Genomic DNA, 14,149 nt, shown 5'->3' with positions numbered 1-14,149 from the left:
TAGAGCCTCTTTTACCTCGAAGTCTCGAATCCTTCGATAGTAGTTAAAGTTTTGATCTTCTTCCCTTGTGCATAATCGACCAAGGCTCGGAAGAGTCTTCTGTCCCTCATTAAATAACTCGTAGAAGTAGCTCTTCCACCTTTCATTAATCTTCTCCTCTTGAGCCAACACCTCTCTATCCTTATCCTTTATGCACTTAACCTGATCCAAATCTCTCGTTCTTCTTTCCCGACTCTTTGCGATTCTATATATACCTTTTTCTCCTTCTTTCGTGTCCAAAGACTGGTAAAGACCCTCATATGCTCTTGTTCTTGCTTCACTTACAGCCACTTTTGTCTCTTTCTTAGCCGCCTTATATTTTTCCCAGTTATCTACATTGCGGCATAAAGACCACTCTTTAAAGCATTCCCTTTTTATCTTTATCTTTTCTTGTATACTCGCATTCCACCACCAGGACTCCTTGTCTCTTGGTCCTATTCCTTTAGATTCACCAAAACTTTCTTTTGCTGTTCTTCTAATAACTTCTGCCATCTCCCTCCACATCTCTTCCGCGCTTCCATTCCCATCCCACTTTGCCTCTTCTCCTACCCGTCTTAGGAAGCTTCTTTGTTCCTCCCCTTTCATCCGCCACCACCTCGTCCTTGGGTTCTTCGTATGATGTCTTTTCCTCAACTTTTGCTCAACGCGAAAATCCAGGACGAGCACCCTATGTTGTGTTGTCAAACTCTCTCCCGGGATAATTTTACAGTTAATGCAAAATTTCCGGTCGACTCTCCTCAACAAGAAGAAGTCGATTTGAGAGCTTGTCATGCCACTCTTATAGGTTATAAGATGTTCGTCTCTCTTTTTAAAACATGTATTTGCGATGAGAAGATCAAAAGTTGAGGAAAAGTCCAAAATAGTTTTACCCTCGGCATTGATCACCCCGAAACCATGGCCTCCGTGAATACTCCCATATCCAGTCACTTCTCTCCCAACATGGCCATTTAAATCTCCTCCTAAGAAAATCTTATCTCCCAAAGGTATGCCTTGAACCAAACTCTCTAGATCCTCCCAAAAGCTTATCTTGTGTTGTTCGTCCGAACCCACTTGCGGTGCATAGGCGCTAATCACATGGAAAGCACCTCCCTCCACCACAAGTTTGATAGAGATGATCCGATCTCCCACCCTCTTGACATCCACTACGTCTTTCTTCCACTGCTTATCCACAATTATTCCAACCCCATTCCTATTCTTCACCTTTCCTGTATACCAAAGTTTGAAACCAGAAGTATCCAACTCCCTAGCCTTTGCACCAACCCATTTCGTTTCTTGTAGGCACATAATGTTAATCTTCCTCCTTGTCATGGTGTCCACCACCTCCATGGACTTTCCTGTTAGAGTGCCTATGTTCCATGTCCCAAATCTCAACCTTCTGTCGCTTCGACCTTTACCTTTTCCTTTGTGAACTAGCTTATTTACCCTCGTCCGTTCACGAAAACGCGAGAACCCTTGCTCATTTAACACTACATCCGGGCACCGATGCAGCGGCTCTTGCTTCGACACCGTACTCGAGCCATACGGCGCGTTGCTTCCGGGCAACGACCTAGCTTTAGCGCAATAATGTCTTTGATTCATGTCATGGGGGTTCGGCTATATTTTTATGTTGGTTGCCGAAGACCTAACACAACCCTCCTCCTTTATCCGGGCTTGGGACCGGCTATGTACCGCAAGTGTAACATAGGCGGAGTTTGATTGAGATAACCATAATAGCAAAAAATAATTTTTAGTTAGAATGTTAAATACATTGCCAAATTCTTATTTTAATTTTATGCATCTTATAGTTGAGAAAAAAAACCAACTTACCTTCTTTTGAGTAAGTACAGAATCAACATCCTCACACCACCACAATCTGCTACGCTTACTAGCATCATTTGGAGATTCTTGAATTACAATAAGTTTGCCCATTTCTTCAAGCAGATCATGCATCCCCAATTCATCATATTTATCTATAGTGACCAATGCTCTATTAATCAAAACATCAATGCCAATTACAGCATGATGACCACATCCATCTAATATCTTTGTTACATAACCTTTCTTCCGTCCTTTAAAGAAACAAGCAATATCTAGAAAAATATCATTTTCCATAGAATCTAAACCATCATAGCTTATTTTTAATACATCAATAATGTCAGAATGTGAAGACTTCTTTATCTTCTCAATAGCACTATGCCAAACCGCAATAGGTCTACCATTAAGATAGGAACCCAATACTTTAAGTGCCAATGGAAGACCACCACTGTACTTGATCACTTCTTGGAACAAATCCAAAAACCCTTCTGCAGGTTCTGGTTGTTTAAAAGCTTTCAGACAAAAGAGATTAAAGGCTTCACTATCCACTAACCCCTTAACTTTCCAAGTTTCATGCAGTTCCTTTAGCACCTCAACGTCTCTAGTTGTAATTATTATTCTGCTTCCAGGACCAAACCAAGCTTGCTCCCCAGCCAAATTCTCTAATTGTTTTTCTTGATTTACATCATCAAGAACAAGAAGTACCTTTTTGAGACGTAAAGAGTTTTGAATTATTGTTCTCCCATCATACTCGCTAAAAACAGTAGCTGAATTAATACGCGTTTGATCAAGAAGTTGCCTTTGTATGTGGACAATATCTTTTTTCTCACATTGCTCCCTTACGTCAGCAAGAAAGCAAGCAACTTCAAATATACTTCGAATAGTTTCAAAGACTACTCTAGCAATAGTTGTCTTACCTATGCCACCCATTCCCCATATGTTTATATAGCGAACATCATTCAATCCAAGGCCTATTCGGCAAATCACTTGTTTCACTCTTGATTCAATCCCCACAAGATTTTTCATTGACGATGGCAACTTGGGAATCAATATTTCAAATATATGTTGAGCAATATTCTCGACAAGTGCTGCCTCGTCCCTATTCAGGAGATCGAAGAGAATTTCTTTGTAAGTCTACCAATACATAAGTAAAATAAAGCAACAAATTTTATTTAAAAAAATTGTAATAAGAGAAAGAAAAACAATACAAAACAAAACAAGTACAACAGAAGTTTACAAAAACAATTCATTTGCATTAAGCTATATGTATTTTCCAGATAATTTATTCATTCGATATAGATTTTTATAAAAAAAATATTTAATACCTGATTAATTGAATTATTATTAGTCAAACCGTATTCTACGAAAGAATTTCAAGTTATACTAGAGTGAGACCGCACAATGCGCAGAGAGGTAGATTACTTATATTATAAATAGATTTTAATAAATTTTATATTAAAAATATTTTAGAGAACATATTATAAATATATTTTGAATTTATTTTTTTAAAAAAGACATAGATTATTTATATTAGAGTTATATAAAACTGGATTTTCATTTTTCGATTTGCATTAATTGCTATACTTTGTTTTTTTGCGTTTTTTTGTTTGTTTGTAAATAATTAAAAAATGAATGAATGAGAATGAAAAACATATAAAAATGTTAAATTAAATTTAAAAATTTTTTGACAATTAGTATGAGAGATTAAGAAATGAATAGTAAGAGTCTTATTATGTATAAGTTGTAGAATTTGAATATTTGTAACTGAAATTTTTTATAATAATTATTATTATGACACTTTTAATGTATGTTTATTGCATTTAATTAGTACTTGATGTTTCAATTGAATAATAATAGATAAGAGTTTTTTTTTTTTAATTTTTTTAAAATATTTTACTAAATAGTGATTGACTGATTTTCATCTTTTGTCAAGTCATTAGAATTGCAGATGTGTCATCATTAGCAAAGAAAAGATGGCTTAAACTCATTGTAGAGAAAGTTAGTATCAGCTTTTATATATTATAAAAAGGTTAAATTAAATTTAAGAAATTTTTGACAATTAGTACGAGAGATTAAGAAATGAAGAATAATAAAAGTCTTAATATGTATAAGTTGTAGAATTTGAATATTTGTAACTGAATTTTTTTATAGTAATTATTATTATGACACTTTTAATGTATGTTTATTGCATTTAATTAGTACTTGAATAATAATAGATAAGAGTTTTTTGTTTTAATTTTTTTAAAATATTTTACTAAATAGTGATTGATTGATTTTCATCATTTGCCAAGTCATTAGAATTGTTGATGTGGCATCATTAGCAAAGAAAATATGGCTTAAACTCATTGTGAAAAAAGTTAGTATTAACAAAGAAAAGATGGCTTAAACTTATTGTGGAGAAAGTTACTATGAGCTTTTATATATTATAAAAATTAGTATGAGTGATTAAGAAATGAAGAGTAGTAAGAGTCTTAATATGTATAAGTTGTAGAATTTGAATATTTGTAACTGAAATTTTTTATAATAATTATTATTATGACACTTTTAATGTATGTTTGTTGTATTTAATTAGTACTTGATGTTTCAATTGAATAATAATAGATAAGAATTTTTTGTTTTAATTTTTTAAAAATATTTTACTAAATAGTGATTGGTTGATTTTTATCTTTTGCCAAGTCATTAGAATTGTTGATGTAACATCATTAGCAAAGAAAAGATGGCTTAAACTCATTGTGGAGAAAGTTAGTATAAGCTTTTATATATTATAAAAATGTTAAATTAAATTTAAGAAATTTTTGACAATTAGTATAAGAGATTAAGAAATGAAGAGTAGTAAGAGTCTTAATATGTATAAGTTATAGAATTTGAATATTTGTAACTGAAATTTTTTATAATAATTATTATTATGACACTTTTAATGTATGTTTATTTCATTTAATTAGTACTTGAATAATAATAGATAAGAGTTTTTTATTTTAATTTTTTTAAAATATTTTACTAAATAGTGATTGGTTGATTTTTATCTTTTGCCAAGTCATTAGAATTGTTGATGTGGCATTATTAGTAAAGAAAAGATGGCTTAAACTCATTGTGGAGAAAGTTAGTATCAGCTTTTATATATTATGAATAGATAAATTATAAATAGATAGATAGATTTGGCAAGATTTGAGTGGTGGATTCTAAAATTCTGCCAAGTAAATGATAGTGCTGACATGGCGTTAGTAGAAGAAGAGAAATAACTTAGAAGTAACGTGGGTAAACCTAATTTTGGTTGTGACTGTTGGACAGAACCATTTAAAAAAGAGGAATACATAAACTTGTGCTACTTGCAATGAGTTCACAATTAAAATGTTATTATTTATAACAAATAAATAGGGCTATTGAAAATGATATTGAACAATAGAATAAGAAAAGTAAACGGCAAAGTTAAAAATCTTTAGGAAGATACTTGGGACGAATTTCCTACGTTGGCGCCGCTGAATGGTGATGTTGGTCTGAGACCCAGAATCGAGCTCCGACAGAAAAATCGCAACAGGAGGAATGGAGTTTGCCCTGGTTTCTGCAATTTATGCAATGCAGCTCCGTCGGAGATAGACATCGTGATGGACAATTTGTTTTGAGGAAAAAACAATGGCTCATGGAACCGAAAGAGGATGGAGGAAATAGGATCTTGGTACGGAGAGGTGCCAAGAGGAAGAGGGTTTCGAAAAGTATGAGAAAGGTAATAAGCTCTTTAGTTTTCAAAGCTTTTTTTTTTTGGGTAAATGTTAATTTGTGTTTTTGTTGTTTTAGAAATAAGGATTGATTTGGAAAAAGTTAAGTTATTGATTTTTATTGTGTTTTTTAGTTGTTTTTTGTGTTTTTTTTTTTTTTTGAAAATAAAAATTGATTTGGCAAAGATTTGAATGGTGTATTCTAAAATTTTGCCAAGTAAGCGATGGTGCTGACATGGCATTAGTAAAAGAGGAGAAATAATTTAGAAGTAATGTGGATAAACCTATGTACCTACTTTTATATATTAAGAATAGATAAAAATCATCATAAAATTAATAACTCTTGATATATAGTTATGCCTATTAATGGGGAGAAAAGGACAATGAAATATATATTTTTAGCATTCATTTTCAACATCATTCTATCGTGATTGATTCCATGGTGTTATCATATTATTTTGGAGTAATGCTGAAGGGATAATAGTACAAAATTATTTTATTTATATTAATATTTATAATTACATATATATACATATATTATTTATAATTATATATTTGTTATATTTAAGATTTATATTTATTTTAATAATAATTAAAAAATATAAAATAAGAAAATAAATGAATTAAATAAACATCCAAAAAAGCAAGTTATGGCTCTAAAACAATGTCTCCTAAATATTTTTCTTATTCTATTATTAGCTAATTAATTCTATTACGAGAGCTATATTTCATATGTAATTCAGGAAAAGAAATTGTGGTAGATTAAAATAACGAACTATAATTATTATTCAATTATTACATCTGAATTAAATTTTATAGTGATTCGTTTATAGTGTGATTGTATCTACATTGAAGATGAAAAGAACGTATTCCATATATTACTATAAACTTTAATTCAAATATTTAATTTTTTTAAAAATCTATTAATTGATTTGTCTAATAGAAAAAAAAATAGAAAAGCAAATTTGATAATTAATATTTTCTAAGAATTAAAATATTCAACTAAAATTACTTTTAGAAATTGATTTAATGTATTACTCTAACAAGCTCTTACTAAATTTTCCCAAACCATATCTACGTTTCTACGTTATTTGTTAAAAGTGGGATGTATAATATTGACTGCAGTTTTGTTTACATGGGTATGGAAATAAAAGTTTGAACGGTGTATAGCAGATAAATTGTAGTAATAACAAGCGTAAGTTAATGATTAGTTAGCTTACTGATTTTTTGAGGTCCATCCAGAATAATCAGCAACTTGTTTTAACGCTTCCCTCCATCTTTGAACCTTCTCACGGTCGTGTCTCTTTTTGTGCTTCTTGAAAGCTTTCTGAAAGGTTCCTATTTGGTGCCTCACAACAGAAGGTTCCACACCGTAGAACACTGTCACCATTTGTAGCCCCAGCTTGTTCTTGCAATCAAGGATCTTGCAGAGCTCATCCAAGCACCATGTGGATGAAGCGTAGTTTGGTGACAGAACTATGATTGCAAACATAGACTCTTCAATTGCTTTGAGGAGTTCATCTGAAATAACATTACCCTTGCGAAGATTGTTATCATCTCTGTAGGTTGTGATTCCCTTTCTGTTGAGGGCGTCATAGAGATGGCTAGTGAATCGTCCGCGAGCATCTTCACCCCTGAAACTCAAGAACACGTGATAGGTGCATGCTCTTGGTGGTGGTGGAATTGAACCAGAAGAGGACTTGGATGCCATCTGTTAGAAGCTTCAAGAATTGAATTCTATGTGCACAGAAGATCCAAGGGTTGTGTTTGGTTGAAGACTGATTCAGAGAGTTAACGAGATCACTTAAAAAAGTTGTGTGCAAGAGAGAAAGGAAAGTGAGGTGGACGCTGCTCTGTGGGAATAATGAAGGAGAGAGACACTATGCAATGAAGACCCGAGTCAAAGAGAAGTTTGTTTGTTTCTTTTTTTTTTAAATCAAAGGGAGCTCAACACATAGAGTGGAGCAATTAAATGAGATACAATAAATAGCAAAGTCGAGAAACCAACTCCTAATCCTCTTCTGCATTGCTATCAACAACCAAATGGGTCAACACCACTCCATTCCTCAGAGTACCTAAACGACCTGTTTATGATGTCCTCCATGCTGGAAGTATGATCTCTGAAGAGCCTACCATTCCTTTCTAGCCAGGTTGTCCAAATAACCGCAAAGAACCCAAGGAACCACCTCTTTCTGTCTACCTTCCTTACAGATAGCTTCGTCCAGCTTTCAAAGTGATCCTTTAGTGTACCTGGAAGGCTCCACTGTCGTCCCAAGGCCCGCAGCCAAGCACACCACACCTTCCATGTGGTCTCGCACTCAAGGAACAAATGAAAAACAGTTTCCTCAGCCTTATCGCATAGCACACACCTATTATCCTGCTGAGGAATAACCCGGAATCTACATAGTCGATCCTTAGTATTCACCCTTCCAACTAAGACAAACCAAGTAAGCAGCTCAACCCTCGGAGGTACCAGACCTTTCCAAACAGTACGAGTGAAGCTATAGCTAGTGATTTCCTCTGGTAGTACTTCCGCATGCAAAACCTTCCCAAAGGAAGCCGTTGAGTAAACTTCTGTTTTATCAAATTTCCATACCACGCCATCCTCTTTTTCATTGGTGGGCTTGACCGATTGTAGCATCTCATGAAGCTGGTGAACTAAATCCAACTCCCATTGGAACAACTCTCTCCTCCACTGAAAACTCCAAATCCACTCTAGCCCATCCCAAAACCCACAATCCCCTATAACGGATCCTTGCAAGGTCGAGACCGAGAATAGTCTAGGAAACATATCTTTCAACACCCCAGACGGCAACCAGCTATCCTCCCAGAATCAGATTGTTCTGCCATTACCGAGCTCCATAGACAACCCGCTGATCATCTTTTCTCGCAACTGCAACTCACTAATTTGTAGTTGGCATATATCCCGCCAAGGACCCCCTCTTATGGGCGCCGGCTGGCCTTGCAGCATCACAGTGGGATTCATGCTGTTGCAGGAGCAAACAACTTTCTTCCATAAAGGACAATCTTCTTTTGAGAACCTCCACCACCACTTGAACAACAGAGCTGTATTTCGAATCACCGCATCCCCAACTCCCAAACCACCTACTTGCTTCGGAGCCATAACTATTTCCCACTTCACAAGCGGTACCCCGTGCCTCCCATCCTCTGTACTCCACAAGAATCGGCGTTGTAGGGAAATCAGCTTTTCCGCCACCGTCTTCGGCATCTTATATAGGCTGAGGTAGTAGATGGGCAAGCTATTAAGAACCGACTTAATCAGGACCAGCTTTCCTGCTTTGTTAAGAGTCTTTGCTTTCCACAAACTGAGCTTGTCTTCAACCTTGTCAATCACCGGTTTCCATGTCTTTACCAGCCTCGGATTTGCTCCCAGGGGAATACCCAAATATCTTACTGGCAGTGATGCCTCCTTGCACCCCAACAACCGACACATCCTCCGGACCCACATCCGATCACAATTAATCGGAATAAGGTTGGACTTTTCACAATTAATGTTTCTTATTTTTAATTTTTTATATTTAATAGCAATTTATTATATTATTGTTAAATAATGAATGGGTACCTGAAAGATGATGATATTGATAAAATCTATTCTTAATATATAAAAGTAGATACATAAGTTTACCCACATTATTTTTAAGCTTTTTTTTTTATTATTAACGTTATGTCAGCAGCATCGCTTACTTGGCAAAATTTTAGAATCAACTACTTAAATCTTGTCAAATTAACTATTATTTCTAAATCAGCAAAAAAATAAAGGGGCCTGCTACACATATAACCAAAAAGGCCTTACAAGTGATACAAGCCCCCAGCCTACAAACCTTCAACACGCGCAGTGAATAACATTGAATGGAGCGTCATTTACACGCGCTCTACTCAAACAGTTGCACTTTGCGTAAACCGCTCCTTAATGGCGCACTCTTCCACTTCTCAAAGCCATTCAAAGAAAACACAACCGTTCCATTTTCAAGCAACATTCGAAAGCGAAGATATACAACTCGTCGCTAACATTCGAAAATTCCATCAACACAACATAGAACTCTCGATCGAGAATCACCAGAAAAAATGAAGTTATAATACTGAAGGTACATTACGTTACTATTTTAGTCATCCTGTATATTTTTCACATTTCGAAATAGAAGAACTAGGTTTTACTGTTCTTCTACGTTGTTGTACGTTTTACTGTTCTTCTTGTTCTACGTCTCATTTTACAGTTTATAATGTTCTACTTGTTCTAGGTTTTACTGTTATTCTTGGTTCTATGTTACACTATTCTTCTTAGTTCTTCTAATTGTTACTGTTCTTGTTGTTGTAGTTATTCTGGTAACTGATTTTTGGGGGTATATTCCGTAGTTTGGTGGGTGTATATGGAGTAATCTGTTGGGTATATATGGCATAAATTGTTGAGTGTATATTTCTGAACTGATATATTGTAATAGTCAGCAGTTGCAACTGTTCTTATATTTGCTTGTCCATGGGTGTATATTGCTTGACCTTGTAATGTTGCTTGACCTTGTAATGTTGCTTGACATTGTATATTAATGCATGTTTGAGTGATATCTGACTGATATATATGGGTGTATCTGAATCATATCTATGGGTGTATCTTACTGATATCTATGGGTGTATCTGACTCATATCTATGGGTGTATCTTACTGATATCTATGGGTGTATTTTTTATTTCAGAAAAAATGGCAGCGAGAAATCAAGCTGGAAAAAATGTAAGAACAAATATATGTCTTAGATGAAATCAGTTTTATATAATAGAAATATATCTGACTATAATTTTGTTTTTGTTTACAGCAAACCAAAGACCTTAAATGTGCAACACATTTACTAAGTGAGAAATTCATAAACATGAGTGAGAAGAAGAAAACGATTGTGAGGGATTTGGGATTCGGTGGCTTGATGCACATCCCAGCACTAAGGGTGCATCACCAACTATTAAGGGAATTGGCTAACAACTTCAAATTAGGGGAGAACATACTGGAAACCGGATACGGTTCTTTTAAAATAAAACTAAAAACAATAGGTGATGCGCTTGGCATCAATGCATCAGGTAACTCGCTAAAAATTATAGGTGTATATTAACTGATGATTGGGTGTATTTATGTTGATGCTTGGGTGTATTTGAACTGATTTTCATACTCTGTTGTTATCCTTTTTGTAGGAGATCTATTTCCTCAAAAAGTCAATTATAAGAAACTTTCTGAGGATGATAAAGAAATTTTTAGAAGATTCCAGGGTAAGACCCTGAAAAATCTTACAGATGAGATGATGGATATTGGCGTTGGTAACGAAGAGGATCGCCTAATATTCAAGAGGATTTTCATCCTCTATATACAGATGACTTCCTTTTACCAACGACAATAAACAAAATCTCACCTGTGCACCTGGCCCCAATTTTTGAGATGGACACCATAACAGAGCGAAACTGGGGAGGGCATGTTTTGAGTTTTATCATCAAGGGCATAACCGATTATAAGGAGAAAAAGAAAAAGGCAATTGATGGCTGCCTCTTTGCCCCGATGATAATTTACTTTCATCTTTCTAAAAATAAAGACAAGAAGAGGGCAGAAAGACCTCCAAAACCATGGATTGCCAACTGGAGTAAGGAGCAGTTGATCGAAAGAATGAGTGCGGAAATAGAGGAAAATATGGTAAGTGAACATAATATGTTGGGTGTATTTTATTTACCTGAATGCTGCTAACTAAAATTTCTAATGTTTCAGGGGATTGTAAAGATGGCACAAACAAGAGAAAAAATGAAAAAAATAGAGAAAAAAGAAAAAAAAGAAATAAAAAAAACAAAAAAAGGAAGGCAAGTTCAACATCGTCTTCGGAGACGGAAACAACTGATAGTGACAGTTCTACCTCTGAGTCTGAGACTCAAGAAGACTCAGAGGATTCACCAAGAAAACAACCCAGTAAAAAAGGAAAAAAGTAAGTACCATACTTGGGTGTATTTTCTTCATCAAGTTCGGTGTATTTTGTTGAACCATTTGGGTGTATTTTGTTTATATAGTTGGGTGTATGTTGTTTATTAAGTTGGGTTTATTTTGTTTATTGTGTTGAATGTATATTGTACATTCAGTTGGGTGTATCTTGTGCATTCATTTGGGTGTATTTTATATCTTTAGTATGTTTTAAATAATGATTGTTTGCCTTCCAGAATGGACTCCAAAAAAAGAAAGAAGAGTCAAGAGGATTCTAATTCAGAATTTGAATCAACTGATGAGTAATGTTCTTGAATTATTACTCCTTTCTTTTGGCTTTATTTATTATCAAGATTTCATGTATTAACAGAAGTGTCTCTTATTAACTTATAGAAGTGAAGAATCATCATCGGTGAAGAAGCAAAAAAAAAAAAAAGAAAGAAAAAGACACAAAGAACACCAAAAAAGTAAGCACTTCTTTCGATAATATTTTGTGATAAAATTAATTTTTTATTTCTGATTCATACTTGTTTTTTTCACCCAAAACACAATCCAAAAAGAAAAAGGTTGTTGTTAAGCATTCATCTCCTGAAGAAGATCAATCCTATCATGGGTACAGTACTTTGTAAGTTGTATTACCGTCTATCATCAAGATTATTTTTGTTAACATCTTTTATGAATGTAGTGACAGATATGAAATAGGAAGTGAAGATCTAGATGAATTGTTAAGGGAAAACAATGAAAATTCTGCTGCACAGGGGTATGTCTTGTTGGGGTGTATATTTCAGATTTTAGGGTGTTTTCTTTGCTAATAATTGTTTCTTGTTTCGCAGGGAGAAGGAAGCTGACCTGCCATCGACGGAAGGTCACTATGTCTCCTCTGAAACGTAAGAAGCTTTATTTGATAAAATCTTGTTATAATGATTTAACTGTATGATATTTTGTCTAAATAACATGAACTCTGTTTAGAATGCCGGACGTAAACTTGGGAAGTAATGATCCTTCCTCTCAAGGACACAGAACAAAGTAGCGTAAACAGACCAGCTGAGAGCATGTAATTTCTCTTTCAAAATAACCATTACCTTTGTTCTTTTATTAACTTCTACTTCTAATTCTGTATATATTTTTTTTTAGAAAAAAAGCCCTTTATTGTTTTATTCGAGAAAAAAAAGGCAGGAAAAAAAAAAGCAAAAACTGCAAGTATGTAAGTTCTCAAAAAAGCAAAGCCTGTCTTTCTTTTAAATTGTTCGGGTGTATTTTTGACTTCGTTTGGGTGTATTTTAGGTTGAGTCTCGTTGAAGAGTCAGCCAGTGAGCCGGCTGATTCAAATATGATGGTTGTGAGGAAAGAGACACCGTCCGAAGGGCTTGCAATGTGAGTTTTTCAAGAATATTTCAACCTTATAACCTTTTTATTTTCAAAAGCATTGTTAACCTTTCATTTTTCTTCTTGTTTAGAGTTCCGATTCAAGTTTGTCTGCCAGTGTCCCAAACAACAACTGTTCCGGAATTTGAAGAAACACCTGAGACAGAATATGAACCAACCCCTCTGCTACAAATTGAAGGACCTAGAATAACGTAAGAAATAGTATTGGGTGTATATTTTATTACAGTATGGGTGTATATTGGGTTACACTTTGGGTGTATATTGGCTTACATTTTTGGTGTATATTGCCCCTGAATAGTTTTTTTTCGTTATGATTAATTTTATGTGCCGTGCAGCACTCCTGAACCCCCCCCCCCCCCAACAACTTGAAGAAAGCATAGCCACACTTCCCCCAACTCCATCTAAAATGTAAGTTCATTAGAGTAAAATCAATGTACGGGTGTATATTGGGTTACCCTTTGGGTGTATATTGCCCCTGAATAGTTTTTTTTATGTCATGATTAATTTTATGTGCCGTGCAGTACTCCTGAAACCCCCCAACAACTTAAAGAAAGCACACCCACACTTCCCCCAGCTCCATCTAAAACGTAAGTTCATCAGAGTAAAATCAATGTTTCGGTTATCATCCGTATATTCTTATTGTTATAATATGTTATATATGATCACGCAGTAATCCAGCCCCAAAAGACGCTGCTGCGTTGATGATGATGGCACGGACAGCATTGTACGTTCCTAAAAAAGATCTGATGCCATCATTCAGCCTTGGCTTTACTGATTCCAGCCAAGAAGAAACAACAACGCAGGAGGGACCGTCAACGCAAGATGAACAAAGGGCAAAAACTCCAGAAACCCCAAAACTGCTGGAACAGTTAGAGGATCTGGTACATAAAATTGCAAGTGGTGGGGTGACAAAAAAAGAAAAAAGTCCGCCGATTCCAAAGGAGAGTGGGGCAGAGAGTTTCGAGGAGTTTGAAACTCCTGTCAGGCCGAATTTAAATACTACTGACATGAAACAGAAATGCTACCACTGGGCTATACGAGTGAAGACCTACTCAAATGGGCGAACTAATGAGTTTGACGACGTCTGTAAACTCCAAGCCCAAGATATATACACTCTGTGAAAATTCCACCTTGCATCACTCGCGCCTAAATCGCATATAGAAGCTGAGGTAATATTACAACAACATTAAGTTTTTTATCACCAAAATTAACTACAATCCTGATTGATGTAAAATTGATTTCGGCATCTTTTTCTAGAT

General features: G+C 34.9%; 3 protein-coding genes across 3 annotated transcripts; all 3 read right to left on the bottom strand.

The window, feature by feature from the left end:
• Positions 1-1,769: 1,769 nt before the first annotated feature.
• LOC140173076 (TMV resistance protein N-like) lies at positions 1,770-5,431 on the bottom strand. Its single transcript, XM_072215977.1, has 3 exons — positions 5,282-5,431; positions 1,846-2,967; positions 1,770-1,796 (listed from the first exon to the last, which is right to left on the bottom strand). The coding sequence occupies exons 1-3, from the start codon at positions 5,429-5,431 to the stop codon at positions 1,770-1,772; spliced, it is 1,299 nt and encodes a 432-aa protein (XP_072072078.1).
• Positions 5,432-6,762: 1,331 nt separating this feature from the next.
• LOC140172982 (toll/interleukin-1 receptor-like protein) lies at positions 6,763-7,257 on the bottom strand. The gene has a single exon (XM_072215976.1). The coding sequence runs from the start codon at positions 7,255-7,257 to the stop codon at positions 6,763-6,765; it is 495 nt and encodes a 164-aa protein (XP_072072077.1).
• Positions 7,258-7,578: 321 nt separating this feature from the next.
• Positions 7,579-8,337, bottom strand: LOC140178741 (uncharacterized). Its single transcript, XM_072215975.1, has one exon. The coding sequence runs from the start codon at positions 8,335-8,337 to the stop codon at positions 7,579-7,581; it is 759 nt and encodes a 252-aa protein (XP_072072076.1).
• Positions 8,338-14,149: the final 5,812 nt, after the last annotated feature.

This window comes from Arachis hypogaea, chromosome 14, assembly GCF_003086295.3.
Source record: "Arachis hypogaea cultivar Tifrunner chromosome 14, arahy.Tifrunner.gnm2.J5K5, whole genome shotgun sequence".
In the NCBI taxonomy this organism is placed as follows: Eukaryota; Viridiplantae; Streptophyta; class Magnoliopsida; order Fabales; family Fabaceae; genus Arachis; species Arachis hypogaea.
This window is presented reverse-complemented; position numbering and strand designations above follow the sequence as displayed.

Excerpts from the sequence above, each read along its gene's own strand:
- LOC140173076 (XM_072215977.1), bottom strand. The coding sequence starts at position 5,431 with ATGTCTATCTCCGACGGAGCTGCATTGCATAAATTGCAGAAACCAGGG. Across the intron at positions 2,968-5,281 it reads ACGTAGGAAATTCGTCCCAA|ACTTACAAAGAAATTCTCTT; the intron begins GTATCTTCCTAA and ends ATGTATTGGTAG. Across the intron at positions 1,797-1,845 it reads CTGTACTTACTCAAAAGAAG|AATTTGGCAATGTATTTAAC; the intron begins GTAAGTTGGTTT and ends AATTAAAATAAG.
- LOC140172982 (XM_072215976.1), bottom strand. The coding sequence starts at position 7,257 with ATGGCATCCAAGTCCTCTTCTGGTTCAATTCCACCACCACCAAGAGCA.
- LOC140178741 (XM_072215975.1), bottom strand. The coding sequence starts at position 8,337 with ATGTTTCCTAGACTATTCTCGGTCTCGACCTTGCAAGGATCCGTTATA.